Below are 20,888 nucleotides of genomic sequence, written 5' to 3' on the forward strand. Positions count from 1 at the left end.
CAAACATTCCTGAAAACTGGCTGTTACCCACTTAGCAGAGCAGGACAGAAATTGTTAGATTGTACAGCATGAATGTTGGAAAGCACCATACATGACTTGATGGGAATCTGAGTTACAGTTTTGAGAAGACACTTAAATGTATTCTTTTTTTAAAATAAAGTAATATGAGAGCCTAAGAAGATCATTCTGCTGTATCTGCTATGTCTTTATAGCTGTGTCTTTAGCTGCTGTTTGGTGGCAAGATTATAATGGGCGTCATAATGTGATGTGTAGGTATACAACGTAGATCTTTTTACATTAGGAACCTTTAAAATAGAATTTTCTGTGAATTTTCACTATAAGAGAAAAAAGGAAGTGTTTAATACCTGAGAATGAGGGGAGAATGCTGTTTTCATTGCCCTCTGATTACTCTGATCAGTTCATTTCCAGACAGAAAGCATGAGTGTTCATTTATGGAGGGAGATGTTGCAGTGTGCTCCACAGAGGGCTGTAATTGGGTGGGATGCTGAGAGCTGGTTTCTTTCAAGGGATCAAATTGAATTTTTATGCAAGAAGCATCATTTGTCTTTAGATCTTCCTTAATTGTGAGTGCCGAAGTCCGATAAGCGTTGTTGATGTATCTGGAGTCACAGCTATTAAAAATAAGGATTATAATTTGTTAATGTCGACAGTTTTTAATATAGCTTGTTTTCTATGAAGTTATGATATAATACTTCTCACCTTTAAAAGGAAGATCTTATAGTTCCTTACTGCTCCCAAGTGTTCAGCAGATGTTTGCAGTGCTATAGGATTTACAGGAGACGTCTTTGGGGGCATTTTCTAGTAGAATATGTCTGACTGTCATAGAATGTTCTCTGATAACCAAAAGTGTAAATTTCTGTCATCTTTTGGTTCATTGCATAGTTCTGTGCAAATTCTTTTACACAGCATGCATTGAATAACTTGTTTACTTTTGGTTCAGTATGGTATTGTGCAGTGAGTGTGCAATATAGATTCCATGTATTCTTCTCGTCTTGGCTCTCATGTTGGATTTCTGAGACCTTGACCTTCATATCTTTTGTGAATTTCTTCTTACTGCAGTAAGAAAGGTTGCAGAGGCTGTTTTTATTCACTTTTAATTGATCATTTTCCTTACGTTAAGGAGTACAACCATTGTATATACCCCAAACTTACATGTTTAGACTGTTTGCACAAGCTCTGTTTTATAATGCATCATCTAACCTCTATATCCTTGTTCACTGATCTGCACTCATATGTAGCATCAATGTTCTGAGTAAGATGCATTCAGATTTTCAGACACCTGAGATGAGGATGAGAGAGAGTACATCCTCTGAGTCACCTGATGGAATTAATATCACTCTGATGCAGTATTCTCTGTTAGTGTTTCTTGATTTGTTCCTGTAGGTGAACTTTGACAAGCTAATTACTTATGGGTAAACTTTCTTGTCCTTTCTTGCAGGCTTTGCTGTAGCCCAGTGTATAAATCAGCACCATCCATCACCACTCTCATCACCATCGCCGTCCAGTGGCAGTGGGAGTACAGGGCGCTGTGATTCAGTGGCTGCAAGCTCAGCTTCCACTCCTTCTGTTGCACAGAGTCCCTCAGGTATTAAATCACTATTTTCAGCTTAGGCACCAAGAGTTGTGGAGAACTGTAGATGTTTCCGTCAAATGGACTTCTGATGTTATTGCATTAAACACAGGGTATGGCTTTATGGTATCAGATCACTTGATCATTTACCTAACCTAGTTAAAGTAGATTGTGGTGCAAATTTTAATGATGTATTCAGATTTTTCTATTGGATAAGGAGTTACATACTTGGCATCTTTCAGTGGCAATCTTAAATACTGGTTAAATGATATCCTGTTTGTCTGATTTGTCTCCTAGCACGTACAATTTGAAGTGTTTTGGTTTTTGTGTCGTCGTTTAAACAGAACTTTGGTTCTGCATAAATTCAGAGTGACATTTGTTTGCCCTAGTGGGTAAATCTATGTCCACATGAAGCTTTTTTTTTTTTTTTTTTTTCCAACTGGGCTTTTGTATATTTATCTGATTCTTCTGTTAATTTTTAACGAGAGGCCAAGTATGAAACACTTTCAAATAACTAAATAACACTCTTGGCTGAACACCACATCTGAGGAGGCTATTTCATTGGAGCTGAAGCAGCCATTTGAATTGACTGATAATATAACTTGCACGAATGTAGCTGGCACGTGCTTGAGTTGGTCAGTAAGTTCAGTGACATAGTTTGTACTGGGATCTCTTGTTGCCTTAGAATGACTTAATTCTTCTCCTTTTTGTGTGTGTAGTGTTTATCAGAAATCCTGCAATAATGTTTGTTTTGAAAACAAAATGAATGTGAGGTAGAGAACCTCCAGCTGAAGGCTAAGCAGGAAGTGAATTCTGAAGGGTGCATATTGAAATGCTTTTACTTTAGAGTTGACCCTACTCTAGCTCTTTCTGGATATTAAAAAAAAAACAAAAAACAAAAAAAAAAACCAACCAAACAACAACAAAAAAAAAAACAAAGCAGAATTGACTTGGATTCGCAAGGCATTTTCTAACAGCCCCTTCTGGACAGTCTCTTTTGACGTTCATCACTCTGAAATGGTTGTTATGGCTCCCTCAATTAAGACACACCTTTTTGCTTTCATTTAAGTCATGTGAAGATAAAAGTGAGCTTTTTTGCAGTCTAGTAGGAAGTGATACAATCTGTATTAGGCATTTAGTGTTTTATATGTCACAAAATAACTTTGCTTACTGAACGCTGTCAGGAGATCAGTGTAAATTATACATCCAAAGTGACTATCCTTGCAAGAAGTGCCACTGGCGAAGGGTAAGCAAAAACTGCTTATCAAGTTTATGAATAGATTATAAAGCATTCTAGCATCCAGACACTATATTAAAAAACATTTATTACTTCAATAAACTAACACACAGTCGCAATATTCCTACAATATGTGCAACTCCAGAATAAAATTGGAGTTGTTTTTCTAAAACATTGGAAGGATCTTATTTTATTTTCGTGGCTAACAGTTACTTGCTGTTATCTGGTCTTTGAAGGCCTAGGATAAGTAAGCAGAGATCACACAGCGAAGCACTGTGATTTGACAGAAGTCTCGATATGGATCAGCATTACAGACAGAACATGTTTCACTACACGATTCTCCCTAGCTGTGTGAAAAGTTTCAGCTATTATTTTCTTTACTGTATTTGAATTTTTTGTGATCCAGAATTGAAAAGGCATCTATGATTTTTAGTGACTAGGAGATGACTATAAAAGAAATGAAAATTAAAATCTAAATTCTTGCTGTTGCAGTAAGCAACATGTTAGTTAAGAAAAGGATCAAGTAAGTCTATCCCATGGAGGTCAGACAGAGGTCTTTCAAGTGCTTTCAAGACTTCTATGAAAAGCTGAATGTAATTCCTCATCTAGAAAGAGAGTACCTCATTGGAGAATAGAATATATTATAGTTCCAAAAGGAAAATCTACATAATAAGCTGTTGTTTGTGTATCGAAGTTGTTTATTTGTGCTACATTTTGAAAAGTGTGATAACAGGATGCTGTTCTGAACTAAATAATATTAATAATCAAAGTTTGGAAAAGTCTGATTTCTATCTGCACTTTACCAGTTCAGCTGCCAACACTTAGTATGACCTCTACATTGTGGCTTCATTGTAGCATGTTCAGAATGCCACATCATACAGGAGAACAGTGTTTGGGTGTTGGATGGTGGTGTTGGTTTTGGTGTAGGATGCTTTGTGTTGTGGGGGCTTTTTTGTTGTGGTTTTCTTTTGCTTTTTTTTTTTCTCCATAGGATCTAGGGATTCTGATAGATGCTTTAGGAAGCTTAGTTGTAATGATACTGTTCTGTGTCACATCACTATTTTGGGATTGTAACCATCAGTAAGGTCTGTGAAAATGAATGTGAGAATTTGCTTCAGCTGCTTCAGCACCAAGTCATCAACTTGCAATGATGTGCTGATGAACTCTGAACAAAGCTCATGGATTTTGTTCTGCTAACTCAGAGGGCAGTAACAAAGAAGACAGTTACTGTATGTACACAGGTAGTTAATTCAGAGCAATGGGTTGATGAACAGTTGGTGCTGAGGCTCACATATCAACTCTGCATGGGACTTAAGGGACTTTTTGCTTCAGGCCTTCAAACAGGAAGTAGCAAGTAGCTAATTAGCAGCAAGAAGTTGCTAAGATCTGCTTTATGCTCCAAGGTAGCATTTGAGTGCTGCTGCAATCTGTCATGTTAGAGTCCTCGTTTCCCATTCCATTCAGAATGCACACAAACATGTGTTCTTTCTCTGCTCTCAAGTTTTTTGTACCAGCTGATTGGGTTGTTGACCATGGAGAACACGCAAGGTTGCTCAGGAGCTTCAGACAAGAAGGTCAACTAACCAAAAAAAAGAGATGAATATGTGCATTTCAAGAAAATCACCTCAACAATCATAAGAACAACATCAGCTGTTTCTGCTGTAAATTTGAGATCATGCCATCCCAAGATTGTTTGTTGACAGATTTAAGGTGTTCAAAATTTGGTACTTGTAATCTACATAGATATTAAGATTTAGAGCATAATACACTGAATTTTACATAGAATATTGATAGATGAGAACAAAATAAAGACAAGTTGCACATTTGTTAGTTGACAAATACAAATGTTACAAGATTATGTTTTAACAGGTAAGCAATTGAAAAAAAAAAAAAAGCCTTTGAAAATGTGTCACAGAAAATTATGGGTCTTTTGTTTTGTAAAAAATGTTTTCCTTGCTCCATCATGCATCAAACAGTATCATAGTGTGAGAAGGAAGATTAACTGAACTTACACAGAATCATTTGATTGAGTACATTTCACTTAATGGAAGAGAACAACAGTTGCATTAACTCCTTTATCGGATGCAAAAGAAGCTTGTATAATTCCTGAGTTTACCAACCATTGTCACAGTAGTCTGTGGCATAGATTTTTTTTTCTTAAAGTCCAGCAGCTCCTGCATTTACAGTATCTGGGCATTAAGCTTAGCCCTGTTCCTTAAAACTGAAAAAGCAGAGTCCATCCCTTAAAGAAAGAGTAGCCCATGGCAAGATAGAAAAAGTACAGCAGATTCTGCAAATGCTCTATTAGGTGTTTTTCTTCATATTTACAGTCTTTTTAAAATGAGCATGTCCATCTGAAGTGCTGCTCTGCCTACAGTAAAAATGCTCTTGCTAGGCAGATTTTTATCATTAAATTTCTGAACTTAGAATACAGTCTCTTCTTGGCTGCATTTGCTGGAACCGTGAACTTCTCTGAAGTGCTTATTTTTATATAAGCCAAGGATTAAGATGAAGAAGCTGTTACTGTAAGTTAGCAGTCTTCTAGAGTTATAGGTATGTAATGCCATGAGTGTTGTATTTTATCACTTTTTGAGTTGCTTAAAGCTTTAAAATTCATTTGGCTTCAACACTTAAGAAAATGTTTACATTGGAGCAGTGGTTATTGAGGACTCCAGGAGGCAATGATCTTCTATGCCACTGAAGTCTTATTTCATGCTTCTGGCAGATATTAATGGTAAATGGTCTAAAATAAGTATGAAAATCATGTCCCCTGTTGCAGAGAATGTTGGATACCATCTGTAAAATAAAACTTATGTATTCCAAGTAGAGGATGCTTGATCAAGGATGGAGAGCCTGTGAGAGCAATGCCTGCTGTCTTACTGAAACCATCCCTGTCTATTTCTTTTATGATCAGTAATGTAAACGTGGTATGATCTGTTCTCCAATGCTAGTAATTTTCTAATTAGGCAAGTAACTAGTTTTTTGTTTCTAGAAAGTTTCTTACTCAGAAGCTTTCTATGCACCAAGCATCATCATCTTAACTGCTGCTATCTTTTAAAGTGCTGTATTTGCCTTTGTTTTAATCCAAGTATAATACTTCAGTGTCACTTCTTAGAACAGTAGCACTGAGTGGGCTGAAGTATTATCATCTGTGCTGTGGGGCACCTCATGTAATTTATTGCCAGTGGGAATCCAAATAATGCTATATTACTAGAATTTGTAATAGATAGCTTTTCTCAAGGTTTTGTAGCACGTATGTAGTTTGTGATTAAAAAGGCTACAGGTATTGCCTCCGTGTAATGCTGTCAGACCTCAGGTAGTCCAAACTGCATTATGTATGTTTCCAGATAGGTAAGGAAACAGTAACTTCACTCATTATTTCTAAAGAATGACTACTTCTAGCTGCAGAAGTGTTTCCCAAACTTAAAAAGACTCGTTGAGGTCTCAAGTTGTGTTGGAGATACCAGCAGTTACGGATGCGTCCTCGTCTCTTTTAATCTTGTTGCTGCTCTAACATTTATCCTTTGTCTTCATTCCAGTTTCCTTTCTTGTTTCACTGTTACAGCCTTGGTATGATATATCGCTGTGTTTTCCTCTAGTAAGGTCTGGCAGGAAAGGACGACGGCGGGTGTTTAGTCTGTCGGAGGCTGACAGTCACGGTGGACACTGGGTTTAGGTCTTCAAGCAGCAGCTGCAACCGAAACTCACGCAATATCCATTCAGGCAGGTTCCTCCATAAGATTTCAAAAGCCCATAAAGTTAATAGAGCATGCTTGGTTTCCATGCTTGCAGTAGCGGCAGTGAGGTAGGAAATTGAAGAAAGCATCATTAATATTTGACTGTACTGATTTGGGGGAGAATTGTGCCGCAATTTCTGAATTTCAGCTGTTTCTGAAAGTCTTACCTACAGTTTCTCCTGTTTCTTCATGGCTCTCTCCCCAGAAACTGCAATTCTGCATACCACAAAATGATCTATCAAACTTCCAGCTTCAAAGCAGCCATGTCTTCATTTGCACAGGGGCAGCCATGGCTGTAGTGGAATTTAGCACAGGGTCCAGAATGGTATTTGCTAGCAGCAAGAAATTTATAACTCAGGTAAAACAGAGACAACACTCAGAATAAGATTGTCCTCAGACTGTGATGGTACAAACTTGCTTCTTTTTATCACCAGACTCAGGCAAATGGATTTATGGACTGCTTGTCTGCCTGAAGGATTGGGGAGGGGAAGCATAAACAGAAAGGATGGAAGTAGGCTTCAGACTGGTTCTCAGTTCTGTAACCTGTGTTGAGTCTAATTTCTTTTTTCACCACCATGGCATAAAAATATTTTACTCTGTTAATATTATAGAAATACCATTTTTCATTTATTAAACTTGCTTTGTGTCTTTTTACTTAATATACTGTTATTTATATTTTTGTTTATCCTTTTATTGCATATAGCTGTACAGTTTAAGGTGCTTTTCTGTAGATTATATTCATTCTTACCTTTTTCTATTCTCTTCTATCTTTTTTCCCTAATAACCATTATAGCATAAGATGATATAACAGAAGTGTTTTGTTTCTGTAATGATAACCTTGGTAGTACTATGGAAGTGCTGAACAAAATCTGAGGGTGCTGAATCCTTCACAGTTGTGGACAGCTGGTGTTACCCAATGCTTTGCAAAGTCACACCATGGTTTTGAATCTTGGTACTTGAATTCCAACCTGACATTTTTTTGTCAGAACACTTCTGTTTGAACGTGAGCTGGGGAGAGGTAAATAGGCATTTTTCCCATATTGGGTGGTAACTTTGTCATGTTGAAGAGTATGTTTCAGAGACCAGATTTTATTCAGGTAAAAATGACAATTGTCATTATTTTTGTTCTTTCTATCCAAAAGTCAAAAGTAAACTGGAACCAAATTTGAGAAGTTGGGTCTTTTTGAAAGCTACTCAGTATTACTGTATGCAGTGAAGATGTAAGTTACAGATAGTGAGTAGGGATATATAGCAGATATATATACATATAGCAGACTGGGTGCCTTGATACCCCTGAATCAATAGCTTGCTAACTATCTAGTTTTTAAAGACAGTCATTCTTGTAATAATCTGTTCATAATTTTTTTTCCAGTTGGAGGATATATTTTTTTCCAATTGATTATCCCAATTTCAGAGACAGACAGTTCAGATCATACGTAAATGCATGGATATTTATTTGGATCCTTTGCTGAATTGTACATGAGTTCAAAACAGCTCCAAAATTATGAGCTTCTAAGGTTTTCTTACTTGGAATTATTGACCTGAAGTGATGCATTCAGTTAACTGGGAGGTACATGTGAAAACCTCCTACATCAACACAGCACTCTGTTGCTGTTTTGTTTTGTTTTTTAATTGTGATACTCTTTATATTCCAAATTTTCATTCTAAGATGCTGGATTTCCTACTCCATTTAGCACTTCATCAACATTCTGATTTTATTTTTTTTTCTATTCCTGTGTCCAAAACATTTGGGAGATTGTAATAATGATGCTGAACACACAAAGCTCTGTGCCCACCTGAAGCCCCAGTGGATCTGAGTGCTCAGTCCTGAAGATGCAGGTGCCAGTCTGGCAGGCAGTGATCTCTGGCTGTTAGAGCTGTGACTGAAGGGGTGGTTTTCAGATACCAATCATTCCAGAAGAGATAATGTGTTGCAAAATAGCACCCAGAGCTGTTGGCCTTTTCCAGAAGGTTAAAACTTCTTTTTCTTTTTCTTTTTTTTTTTCCCCTCTCGTTCTGCACTGATATTTACTCCCTGCCCCTGTGAGGACTAAGTGGTGGCTGGCTGCTCTCTGGGCATTCTGGCAGGGATGCTCTCACTGCTGCCCTTCAGTGCAGTGACAGGAGCGACATTCTGACAGCGACTAATGGAAGATGGAAAGTAGAGGGGAGAGACTTACTGCTGTCAATAATAAATAAAACCCTCCCCAAAAAGCACGGAAGAGCTCTGCTTTTGTCTTTTCTGCTTATGAGATGCTAGACACTGAGTTTGTTCTGCTTACATTTCTTGATGCCATCTCTTTGTCTTTTTTCTGAATGCACTGTAGGACCTTCAAATAGAAAATATGGTGGATTTTGACTCCAGATAATTTTTTAATGAAGTTTTTTCTGAATGTTATTTTTCTTATAGTAAGAAGGGATTCACTTCAGTCATTCAGATCCTATGTGAAAGGATTAGGGACAGTGTAGTGTAATGAAATGTCAGCTTTTCAGTGAATTAAAGTTACATGGAAATGCACTGATATTTTGCTGGGAGAGGGGGCCTGAATATATAAGAAGTGAAACTCCAGAACCAGGAGTGAAATAGCAGCAGTAGAGATCTGACACATTATGCCATTCCTGAGCAGAACACCACTGGCTGACAGTACTTTATTTACCAGAATTTCTCAGGCTGCTGCTTGAATCTTGGTGAATTCTTACTATTTAAAAAAAAGTCTTGGCAAAGTGTTTAATTTTTTTTTAAGGTTTTGTGAGCTTAGGAGATAAAACCACTGCAAAGAGACTGTATTTTTTTTAACATTGAAGTGTTAGCATTTATTTTGGAATTCAGAGGAATGAATTGTTGCCTGATTTTAAAGTTCTTAGCTATTCATTTTCCATGCAAGCATTGCATCACTTCTGTTATCAGCTGCCAAGTTTTGTCTAAAGCTTCGTGACATCTAAGAAGAATAATCTGCAGAGTTACTTGAATTTCTCCTTACTTTTAAAAATAAGTAGTAATGGCCTTTTTGTTTCAAAGACTGTCCTTTTAAATCTAAATTTTGTTTTCCTTAAAGCAAGAAGCTTTAGCTACAGATTCAGGAAAAAGTAAAATTGAATGATTTTCGAAGTGAGAGTGCACCTTTGTTTGGGGAAAGGTAAAATAATAAACATAATAATAATAACAACCAACAAAACTGTCTTTTACTGCTGTCTCACTGATGTCTTACTGATGCTCATTCCATTCTAAGCTTTGTTTTTCTTTGTTGATGTGGTTTTTTGTTTGTATTTTTTTTCTCCCTTATGTTCACATTTTCTGTTTTATTTTTACAGAAATAATTGGAATTATATTGAAAATGAAATATTTTAAGGTTACTGTGTATTTAAACCAGAGTTCAATTCCTGGTCTCTGTATTCACACTACACTGCCTTGTAGCCTTTTCTGCAGATGCCTGTACACTTGAACACATGCTGTTTTTTAACATGAGCTCTAAATGGTCTGTCTTGAAGCTGGATACCTGTTACTTTAATGGCATCTATTACTAGTCTGAAAAGAAGATAAATTTGTGGGCATACTTGCTCATACAAGGCTGTACCCCCTGATCTGGTACATTCACTGTCCATCTGTGCCAAATGAGCAGCTTACTTGTTGGTTAGCAGGATTTTAAGGGAAAAAAATGAAAGGACAAGACAAGTAAATGTTTTATTTCATTGTGAAGGAAGTGCCAGCAGCATATCTGTTTTCTGTAGTGTATAATGGCTCATCCCCAGTTTTATCCCTGTTGCAAGCTCCAGCTATGAGCACAAAATTTCATTTAAAAGCCTACATAAAAACAGGCTTATTTTGTGGCACCTTCATTACCATAAGCACATAATTCTCCTTTTTGTCCTTTCATAGTTGTAGTTTCTATGACTGAGATGTCATTTTAAACTGAATCTAGAGAATGGAATGAGTGAACAACTTCCAAATCTTTGTTTTTAAAACAATAAATAGGTGTCCTCTTGAGGAAATTGGTTATACAGGGGTTCTTTACTAATTCTGAAGAGCTTCCAGGTATGGGGCACTTAATTTTGTTTAGACTGTGTTAAAGTCTGGGGAGGCTTTCTTACTCTTCCCCTCTGTTTCCTCTCTTTAGGAATATTTGCCGTATTGCTGTATAGTGTAAGATGTGTGAATGTTCTGGTTTCTGATGTGAACAGTTTGGTGCTGGCATTTGATATCGTGCCATATTTTACATGTTGTTTCTAATTACTAAAAAGGAAATTTTTAAGCACAGTGCTTCATAGCACTACATTTTCCACCCAGGTATTCTTAAATATTCATGAAGTACAGTACACTCTTTGGCTTAATGAATGATGTACATGCTAAGTTGAATCTAATATTGATTCTTTCTTGATGTTTTCTTTAATAGATGACTCTCCAGCTCCCGAGCAGCCCCGCACAACTGTTTCTGGTCAGATGACGTTGACTGATGAAACTCTTTCAGCTATCTCAAAGTCTAGCAAGAGTGCTGTAAAAAACAGTGACATAGAAACAGCAAACCTGTCCCCTAGCCTGATTCCTGCACAGCAGCCCACAATATCATTAATATCAGATGACAATACGGATGCACTAAGTGTAGAGTCGCTTACACTGGTCCCACCGGTCGATTCGCACAGTATTCGTACGTTCAGCTGCATTCCTCAGCCATCTTTGCAGTCTGAGCTTGAAGTTTGCAAGGTAAAAGAGATAGAAGACGAGTGTTCTGACTAAGTCTACCCACAGACTGTGATAAACAGTGATGCAAATTAACCAAATTCTTCATTGTATTTTTGTTTCTTCGGGAGCACAAGATACTTCCTGCAGCATCAGAGACATCTGGTCTGCAAGAAGAGGCCCAGCGATGAAAGAATGTGGGCAGCTTTTAGAATAAGCATCAGATGTTTGGCATATTTAAACCAGGGGAAGAAAAGAAACTGGATTGGACATTTCCCTAGCCATTTCTGTTGTATAAGAGCACCTACTTTCTTCCTATTATCAAATAAAGATCCAGCTGCAGTAACCTTATAGTCAAAGACCTACAGTGCTAAGGCAAAGCAAAGACATTTTTGGATACCTGGCTTCAAGATGTTGAATTGCTACTTCTTTGAAACTGGAGGCATATTGTTCACCAGGAACAATAGTATAAAGTACTTTACTTTATAGTACAAAGATTCCATTTCCATTTGTTTCATTGTTTTTTATTCTGATCTCATTCAGCTTTTGGAGGCCTCTATGATACCAGCAGGCTCGTCCCCTTTCTGTGTTGTGTTCACAGGACTCCAGGGTTCAGTGCTTTGTTTCCCATGTGTAATATTTATTTCAAGTCTGATTCAAAGCAAGATGCATCTAAAAATATTTTTTTCATAAGGTAAAACTCTGAAACTTAATATGAGAATTGCTTAGTCATATGATTGCAAGACATTTTTGAAACATTTTTAGTCTTTGCTTAACTAGCTACAAAGATAAGAAATATTTTAATATCTACTGCTTGTTTGCTCACTTCTGACAGTCAAATTGCTACACCTCTGAGGAATGATGTTATGATGATACCTCTTCTACTGAAGAACAGCTAGAAGCAGACAGAGGCACTTTTATTCTTAAAAGGTTTGGGGGGTTTTGTTATTGGAGCTCTTTCTTGTTAGTGTCTTTGGGTTTTGTTGGTTTTTTGTGTTTTTTTTTATTATTTGTCTGTTTGTTTCTCATCTTCCCATGGGAATAGTTCTAGTAATTTCTTTTCAAGTCTGAAAATGAAAGCTATTGTTGGTGTTGTTTTTTTTTCCCCGTTTTAAAGTATCACCAAAAGAAATTACAGCACAAAAGCAATCGAGTTTGTTTGCCTTACTTTGCCTCATAGATCTTGAATCTGATTTGACAGTAAGCAGTGAAGAAATGTGAATTAAAGTTTGGAATGCTCTTTGTTGATTTTTATACGTAATTTACTGTGAATGGTAAATTTAAGCTTTCTGATCAATTTCCATACGTAGTAAGCTAAGCTGGTAGAAAAAAAGAGCCAAGTGTCAACGTTGGTCTGTGTATTACACTGAGTGCTGTCAAACACTGAAGTCTACCGTAAACTTGCTGTTGTGATTTCCATCATCAGTGCAATCAGTTTCCTGGTTCTGCCTCTACTAACATTGATTTCTTATCAAATAGGTGAATCTGAAAAGTTCTTGCCTACTTTCCCATCTTAATGTATCTCTTCCTTGCTGTCAGGTAGAGCACTTGATTTATGTGTTACATTTATGAGATCTAATAATCCACGAGTGTATCTTGACTTGCTTTTCAATCTTTTCCTTCATGTAAAACATGTATATAAGGTGCCTGCTATTGAAAAACAGCATCTTTTTAATTCCCTTATTAGCTTTTGCAAGCAGTTTTATTGATTTCTAATTTTCTGTGGCTTCTATTTTGTCTCAAATTGAGTTACCAAATATTCTGACCATTCCAGAATGGCACAAAATCTAAAATTAAGTGAGAGAATTAGGTGCTCTTAACACTGTTATGGGTGTATGGTGGTGAGAATTTGGCCTTGCTGCTGGAGTAGGAGGCCATGATTTTGGGTTTAGCTTTTTTCCATGTGCTTAGGGTAAGTTTATACTGCAGTCACTGTTGTGGCTAATGTACATGTATCTGAACAAGTAGCAATTTGGGCAGAAGGACCACATAAATAAATTTTTATTAGCTGAATTTCCTGCAGTCTAGACTTCCTCCACCATGTTGCAGCATTACACTGTGGCCCCAGTAATACTCTAAAGATCATTATAAAAAATGATGCCTTAATTGGAAAGCATTTTATGTTAGCTGTTAACCTTAACTCTTGACCTGGATTACAGAAAATGCCACTGTGCGGGCTGAGTTCCCCTAAATAGTATTAATTCTAGACAGGAAAACCTTGATCTTTATTTATCTAATTTAAAATTTAGGTCTAGCAAGATTAGGGCCATTCACAGAGGGACTTTTAACAGGCATGCATAATCTCACCCTTGAGCCACACTGCGCAAGAAATGGTGATGAAAGAAAGGTGACTTTGTGCTTTTCATTGCCTTGGAGTGGTGGTTCAGTCCCACGACCAGGTGTTTCCTGTGCAGCTCTCATAGGCAACTGAGGTGCTGTTATGTGTGTACAGTTTGACTGCACTTCATGCTGCATTACAGGCTCTGGAGATGCTGCAGTACGTCATCTGGCAATCTTATCTCCGTGAGCTGTGTTGTTACTAATCTACAATTCCTTGAAGAGTATCATATCTGTCTCTTATCAGAAAAACTCAAAGGCTATTTCCTTATCCTCATTTCACTGTAAAAAGGAAACTCGACCAAGAAAGCATTAGCACATCAGCCACAAATACACCTTCTTCTAAAACAAAAGTTGATGTGAGTCAGTGTAGCATCACTCTGTTTAACCAAATCCAAACACCAAGTTGCAAATGAGGGCAGCAGCTGAACTACTGTCCATTCTTGCTCTTTCAGTGCAATACTGCAGGCCAAAGGGGAGAAAATGAGAAAAATGCTGATATGTTGTGAGGTGGTAAATGCTCGGTGTGTTTTGTAGAGGCTGTGCCTATCTTGAGCCATATGCTAGTAATATAAAACATCTCTAATAGTCCTTTCCTTTTGAGAAGAGACACCAAAAACACCAAGGCCTGCTGCATGTTGCTGTGTGTTGTGATCTGTGTCTCACTGTATTGAGTTTTACCAGGATAGCAGTTGCTTAGTGTCACAGCCTCTTACAGGTCCTTTTGCTGTTCTGTAGCACGGTGGGCAGCAATGGACAGGGCTCCAGCGTTTCCTTTGTGAACAGAACAGTGGCAGCATGTGTATGGTGAAGGAGTGCTCAGTTCCAGTGTCTGCCTTACTAGTGGGTGATGCTTGTAGTATAAACCTGTGTACAATAATTTCTTTCTTGGATATTTACAAGAATCTGAAATTCTTGGATATAGGAAGAAACCTAACATTTAGCTTTCTGCCTTGTTTTTCACAAGCTATGTGGGTTAAAACAAATTTACTAGAAGTACAGTCATACGTATTAATACTGGAGGCTGTATTTTGTGCGTAGTCATGAATTATGCTGTAAAGAGTGAGCTCATCCTTCACAGCTCACTCATAAAGTGATTCTGTGAATTCATGATGAACTAAAATTCTGACTTCTGTTCCTTAAATTAATCTGACCTTATAAAATTACACCTATTAAAGAAACTCCATAATGCTCTTTACTGTAGAGAAACTTGCAGCTGTGCTGTAAAGTCATTTGTTGAGGAAAAAAAATCAGTAATATCTTCCAGAATTGATTTACTCTTCTGAAATATTCTTGAAGTATGGACATACAGCACTTTAAAACCCTTCTTCCTTCTCTAGAATTTAGGACTCCACATTAGTTGGTAATCAGAGTTTGAGTCAATGTCCAGTTATTCATAGAAACCCTTTGTCCCATGTTGACATAATACAGGGGGAAATAATGTTTTTCTGTGGATTTGAAGGATTCTTCTGCGTAAAATTTTAAAAATCAATGCTTAAAATAGTCTGTGGCAGCATCAGCAATCGTTAGGCTTGAAGTTACTATGACTTTTTTCTTATTAAGCAGTAAGACATGAGTAGCTGTGATTGTCACGCTACAGCAAGGAGCCTCAGATGCTTACTGATTACAGAGCTCAATAATTGCCACGCAGCTGAGGGTCATTTTGCTAGCAGGAAATGGGTTTCTTTTTCTCCTGAAGTAAATGAAACATAAAATTCTCTGCTTGAAGCCATGGGGAAGCTGTAAGACAAACAGGTTGAGCTTTGTGTAAATGTGAAGTCACTTTGTGAAAGTGAACACAGGACTTGAATCGCATGGTGCTGTTGGCGCTCTGGTGTTATTGGTCACTCTTTTGCTGCACAGGTGTTAGAGGTAAACACAAAATAGCATAATGAGCACTCTTGCAAAAGAAAAAAAAGTCATGTTAAGAATTCAGGCGCTGTCCTTGCTATCCAGCTCAACTAAGCAGGTAGAGCTATGTGGAGATTTGCTCGTAAAAGAACATGGTGCTAACAGGTGTCACCTGGAAAACTTCACCTTATAGTCTTAGGGTTGAGCGAGAGATTCAGGAAGAGGCATGAAATCAAGGCATCATAGAGATCTGGGCTTTTTCCCTAAAAAGCGGTAACTCTCCTTAATAAGGTTCCTGCCCATTTTCAGGCATCCTGGCCATAGGCACCTGATATGTTTGGCAAGTTCTGAACTGTTGCTGTCGCTCTTTGCTGACTGCAGGGCATCGTTCTCCTGGGCACTGCTCTGCCATTATCTCTCAGTTTTTGGAGTGCTTTCCTGTGCTTTGTGCTCTGGTGCTCTGATCTTTCCTAATCTTTCCTACACGTCTGCATCATGAATTACAAATTACAAACATACTTAACAACTCTGTCTCCTCTCAGCTCCAGCAAAGCAGATGGTGATCTAAGCAGAGCCTGCTGGGGTAGAGCTGTCTAAGGAGGTGGGGAGGGGGGGAATACTTGTGGTTTTTTTCTGCTGTTCCGGAATTTTTGAGCAGCAATAGAAGTGTGGGACATGAAGTTCTGGACTGAGTCTCAAACAGAAGGTTATTTCATATGGAAAAATATTTTTATATCACATTTGTACAAAATTTTCCCTATTTTGGTCTCCCAGAATTTTTAAGGATATGCACATTGCTCAAACTTGATTTCTTTTGCGGGATGTTTTAAATTGTGTGTTATGTTTGCTAATGTATTGCAAATGTAAAGCTAAGTTTTGCATGTCTAATAAACATGCACTGTGGCAGTATGTGTTTTGTTTGGCTAACTTGAAGTCAGTGCTTCTTAATGAATATGGAAGGAAACTTGAGTCATTGTTGTGACTGTCTCTTGAGCATAAATGAATGTGTGGAGCGTGTTTATTTAAAAAGGGCTTAACTAAGTAATGACAAGGAATACTTGTTGATGACAAAGGTTAGAGTTAAAGCTCAGCTTAGTATATGGTGCTCTCAGGATTTTTTTAATGTTGTGATCTTAAAATAATCAAGATTTTTTTTGTCATCTTTTGGCCATGGACACTCATACCTGGTATAAAATAGGCTTAAGACGTGGTAACAGCAATCTGATACTCAGGTCTCTATGAGATGAGAGTCTGAGTGTGCGGGAATGTATTTAAATACTTCTGCCACAGTTCTTACAGTGAACGTAAGGATAGTTTTTGAAGAGGAGTGAGAATAGCTTCAAGCTTCTACATTTATGGACTGTTAGGATTTCTAGGAGCTTTGTTTTACCTGGGTAGCACTGAAGAACAGATGGTTACATCTCTAGGGGACCTGCTGGGAGCATTTTCGGCTTTAGGGACTGGCTTTAGGCATCTCCACTTGTGAATGTGTTGATGTTTTGTTGCAAACTTTTTGCTTCCTTTTGAGCTGTTTTGCAAGTTGGATTGTTTGAGGTGCAAAGGGAAATGTATTTTTCTAGAAGAATGATTGTATCTGGGCTTTGTATACTAAAGCATTTAATGAACATGAAATTCTGTCCTCCTATGAAATATATTTCAAAAATGTCTGAAATGTGCTTCACTAAAAAAAAATGTCCTGAATGTGCACTTCTACATTTAAATGAAAAGAAGTCTAAACACAAGGTGAATGGGATTCCGAAATGTCTTTTCTACAGGCAATAAGTATTAATTATTTAATGTAAGTTATGTTATACATTTGGAGTAAGTGTGATGATATTTTATGTTAATTTAAATAAAAATGTATATAAGTGGGAGGGGACTGAACTTAGAAAGTATTGCTGTATATGTTTGAAATCCAGATTTCTAAGCTGAGTCTGTATTTGCTGGCACTGATCATGTCCTGGCTATTGAAAACCTGGACAAGAGTGAACAAAAGAACAAAACACCTTTCTTTGTAAATGGAACTTGGCAATAAAGATGGTGTTACTGAGAACCTTCTTCCCTTTCATGTTCTGTTGCTAGATTAGATGCACAAGGACGTCCAATGGCAGTGAAATGCACAACTTGCAGAAGTGTGCTCTTGTTAAGAAGAATGGTGCATGAGAGTTGGGCATATTAATCTTCGAGCTGAAAACTGAAATAGCCAAGGTAATTTTGTGTTGTGTATGCAGGAAATAGCGTGCACAAGGGAGCAGAAATGACTCCCACAGGGGTGATGGAAAACAGACAAGATCCAGGGCTGAGAGTGGCTGGGAACCACTTTGAATGTGTCCTTTTGCCTGTTGTGTGTGATTTCTTCCCCACATATATCCTCGCACCCTCTGCCTCTTTCCTGGTGCATGTTGCCAGTTCACTTCATGGATTAAATCCAACTGAGTTATTACTTGAAATCTTGTTAATTAGACTCTCCATCCATGGGAATTAATTACAGTCAATATATGTTCCTTGTGAGATGTTATTTTGCAAACTAGGCATTGCTCCAGAAGCTTTCTTGAGTAGAAATTAAATCCCATTGTACCATGAAACAAGCAAGCTAGATATAAGCGAGGAGATAATACTGTGATTTACTGTAAGATGCAAATATTAAAATGTGGTGTAGGGGGGTAAAAAAGAGCTTAAATTTGCTACTGGCATTTGGACTTCTGATGTGCTTCTGATAGTACTTCCTAATTCATGGCCTCCCTTTCATTTGGAACAGCTTGGGGCTTCCTGTAACCTTCTTATAGCTCAGGACATCTGCAGCCTTTTATCTTGTAGCATTTCCTCTGTTTCTGATGAGGTCTTCATAATTCAGTCTAACGGTTATAAATAAGAAAGTGAAAGTGTGTCAAAGCATGATCCATGCCTTTATCATAGTAACTCCATCCTTATCCAAATAACAAGTTAAAATTCTGCATTTGGAGGCTGATGCCTTTATTCTTTGTCAGTTAAACTGCTGGTTAATGTTTCCGTATCAAAAACAGGTTCACTGGGATGGTCTGGACTTCTTAGCTCTTTAGCTGTGAGCAGTCACTTTCCTAACTGTGTGTTTGTGCTGCTGTAGTAGAGCTGTAGGGATGGTGTGTAGGCAGGAACTGGACTGACAGCTCCCAATGATCTTTCTGAGTATGAACTGGGAACACTGTCTGGTTTATCTGAGTGTTTCCTGAAAAGTCTTCGAAGAGCTGCTGCAGTTTTATTTTCTCAAATAACAAGAGATGGTGGAAGTTGCGGTGGTGGGAGTTAACTGGCAAAATCATCACTCACTGTTGGCAAAATGAGAAGAATCTATTCAGGCAAGTGTTCATGCAGAGTTGAGGCAGCTGAGCTGAAAGGGAGTAGCTAAGGCAGCCTGGACAGTGTGCAGTTGTGTCTGGGTTTGGCTTGAGTGTTCTCCCAAAGGCTTATCTGCAAATATCGCTAGATGCTGAAATTGTGAGTGCTTTTGGCTGCCAGTTCTCTAAAGCTGATTTTTAGAGGTGAAATTTTCAGGCTGCCAAGTGCAAGTGCATTATTAATCAGACTGAAGATTGGGATTTTCAAAATATATATGCTGAAAGCTCTTGCCTGTCCTCAGGCTTGTTCTCCCAAGCTGGAAAATGTTGTACTTGTGGGATGGAAAAAACTGATCTCATCATTCCGTACTCACTCTCTTGCCCCTAAATAAAGGTTTATATTTCACATGGGCCACAGTTTATTTTTATTTGCCCTGTCTGGATGACCAGTTGGGACAGATGAATCCTCAGGCTGTTTCCCAGTTATACATCAGTTTTTCTCAGCCTTAGTATGCAGTAAACATTGTGATACAGGATGGGAAAACAAGCAGTTATTTTACTGCAGAAATAAATTTTGACTTCAGGTTAATTGGGGGAAGACATCTTAGCATAAATTTGTACTCATTTCTGGATCGTTTATTTGAAGCAACTTCAGGCTGCTGAGAAGCTGTCTTAGAAAAATGTCTAAAATTTCCAACTGCAGCTCAAACTTGGGTGCATGAAGTGAGAACAGCTGTTGTGACCCAATTGTCTGAGTGACGCTGGGCGTAGGAGTTAATGCAATTGGCACGAGAGCAAAGGGATGATCATTTATTCCAGCCTCTTGCCAAAAAACTTATTAAAACAATTGTTACAAAATTGAGAGAGGAGGCTTATTTTAGTACAGTTGTTAATAGCAGAGTGTTTCCCCAGGCTTCCTATCTCCGCTGCTATGAAATGTGCTTTTCCAAAATGGGTCACTTATTCCCAGGAAGCATTTGGCTCTTTGCTTCAACAGTATTGCTGTTGTCAGTGATTTACGTGGACTGCCAACATGAGTGCCTTCGGGAGACCTCTGTGTGAAGGTGGAATAATAGAATAGCAGCCTGCACAAAAGCAAGAAGTTGAGTGAAACCGGAGCTCCCTTAGGGCATGTACCAGCATCAGCCTCCCCAGGATCTTCTCGGAAAGCTGAAATTGTTGCAGTAATGCTTCAAATACATCAGCTTTGACCTATTAGTGAAGGGCTGGGAAGTGGCGTGGTGATCTGGTGGAAGCCACCAAACTGAGGGTTATGGAATGGCTGATTACACAGCTACGCTAGATAACATGCTCTTTGTTTCCAGATGCTACGTGGAATTGCATGGTGAAGGATGAGTGAGTCAAGGAGGCATAGTCAGACTGCGGAGCTTGCTCTGCCCCATCCGCCAGTGCTCTCAGAAACAGGAGTTTCTGAAGGAGATAGGCAGAACTCCATGTCCTAGAGAAAAGAACCTCAGGGCTGTAGAAGGGAGGTAAGGCCTACAAAGTACACGAGTAAACTTTCTTTTCCTAAGAAATCCTGGCTGTAATGAAAATGTGCTCACAACTCTCCTGCCCTGAATAATACAACTGCCCAGCCTCCAGCACTGAGGGTAACTGCTTGCCTGTGTCCTCTCAAACAAAGCAGAGAAGCAGGCAGACCAAGCAGTAATGGGACAACTTGCTCACAGCTGTTGCTTGCGTATTGGAATAACTGTCCTAGTACTTATCCCGTGGGCTTTACTGCAGACATCCTGCTAGACTACTAATTAAATAATGCTATAATATTGCTAATACACTATTAAGACTATTAGATAAGATCTTTGTAATTATGTATTGCATAGGAGGGGAAGAGAAATGCCAAAGTTATCTCAGTGTATTATGGCAGGTACTTCAGTACAATTCTGATAGTTCAGAGATCAGTTGCTTGTAAGTGAGTATGCATTATCACCAAATTTTGAGATCTTTTCCATAATTAAAAGGCTTGTAATAAAGTCCCAAGAACTGACAAGACTGCATATCCTGCTTCTTTGACTATTTTGCATCTTGGTGTAGGTTAGGTGTAGGAAGAATGCAACCATATATGACTTTCATTACGACAGATTTTACACAGTCAGTAAAGCTCAGTTCCTCTTGCGAGTTTTGT

The 20,888-nt window shown here is 38.2% G+C and overlaps 1 protein-coding gene across 9 annotated transcripts in view; it reads left to right on the forward strand.

Annotated features, from left to right (window-relative positions):
* CLEC16A (C-type lectin domain containing 16A) overlaps positions 1–17,481 on the forward strand; it is a 62,762-nt gene extending 45,281 nt beyond the window's left edge. Inside the window, exons 22-25 of one of the 9 annotated variants that reach the window (XM_052680396.1) lie at positions 1,460–1,606; positions 6,432–6,555; positions 9,626–9,702; positions 10,957–11,069. In XM_052680396.1, the coding sequence (XP_052536356.1) occupies positions 1,460–1,606; positions 6,432–6,555; positions 9,626–9,656 (302 nt within the window). In that variant the 3' untranslated portion in view covers positions 9,657–9,702; positions 10,957–11,069. Of the gene's footprint in view, positions 1–1,459; positions 1,607–1,888; positions 4,749–6,427; positions 6,626–9,621 lie in introns of those variants that run through there. The other 8 variants (XM_052680392.1, XM_052680395.1, XM_052680400.1 and 5 more) reach the window with 8 other exon arrangements.
* The last annotated feature ends 3,407 nt before the right edge of the window (positions 17,482–20,888 follow it).

Source organism: Tympanuchus pallidicinctus, unplaced genomic scaffold (genome assembly GCF_026119805.1).
Source record: "Tympanuchus pallidicinctus isolate F22 unplaced genomic scaffold, pur_lepc_1.0 scaffold18, whole genome shotgun sequence".
Taxonomy (NCBI): Eukaryota; Metazoa; Chordata; class Aves; order Galliformes; family Phasianidae; genus Tympanuchus; species Tympanuchus pallidicinctus.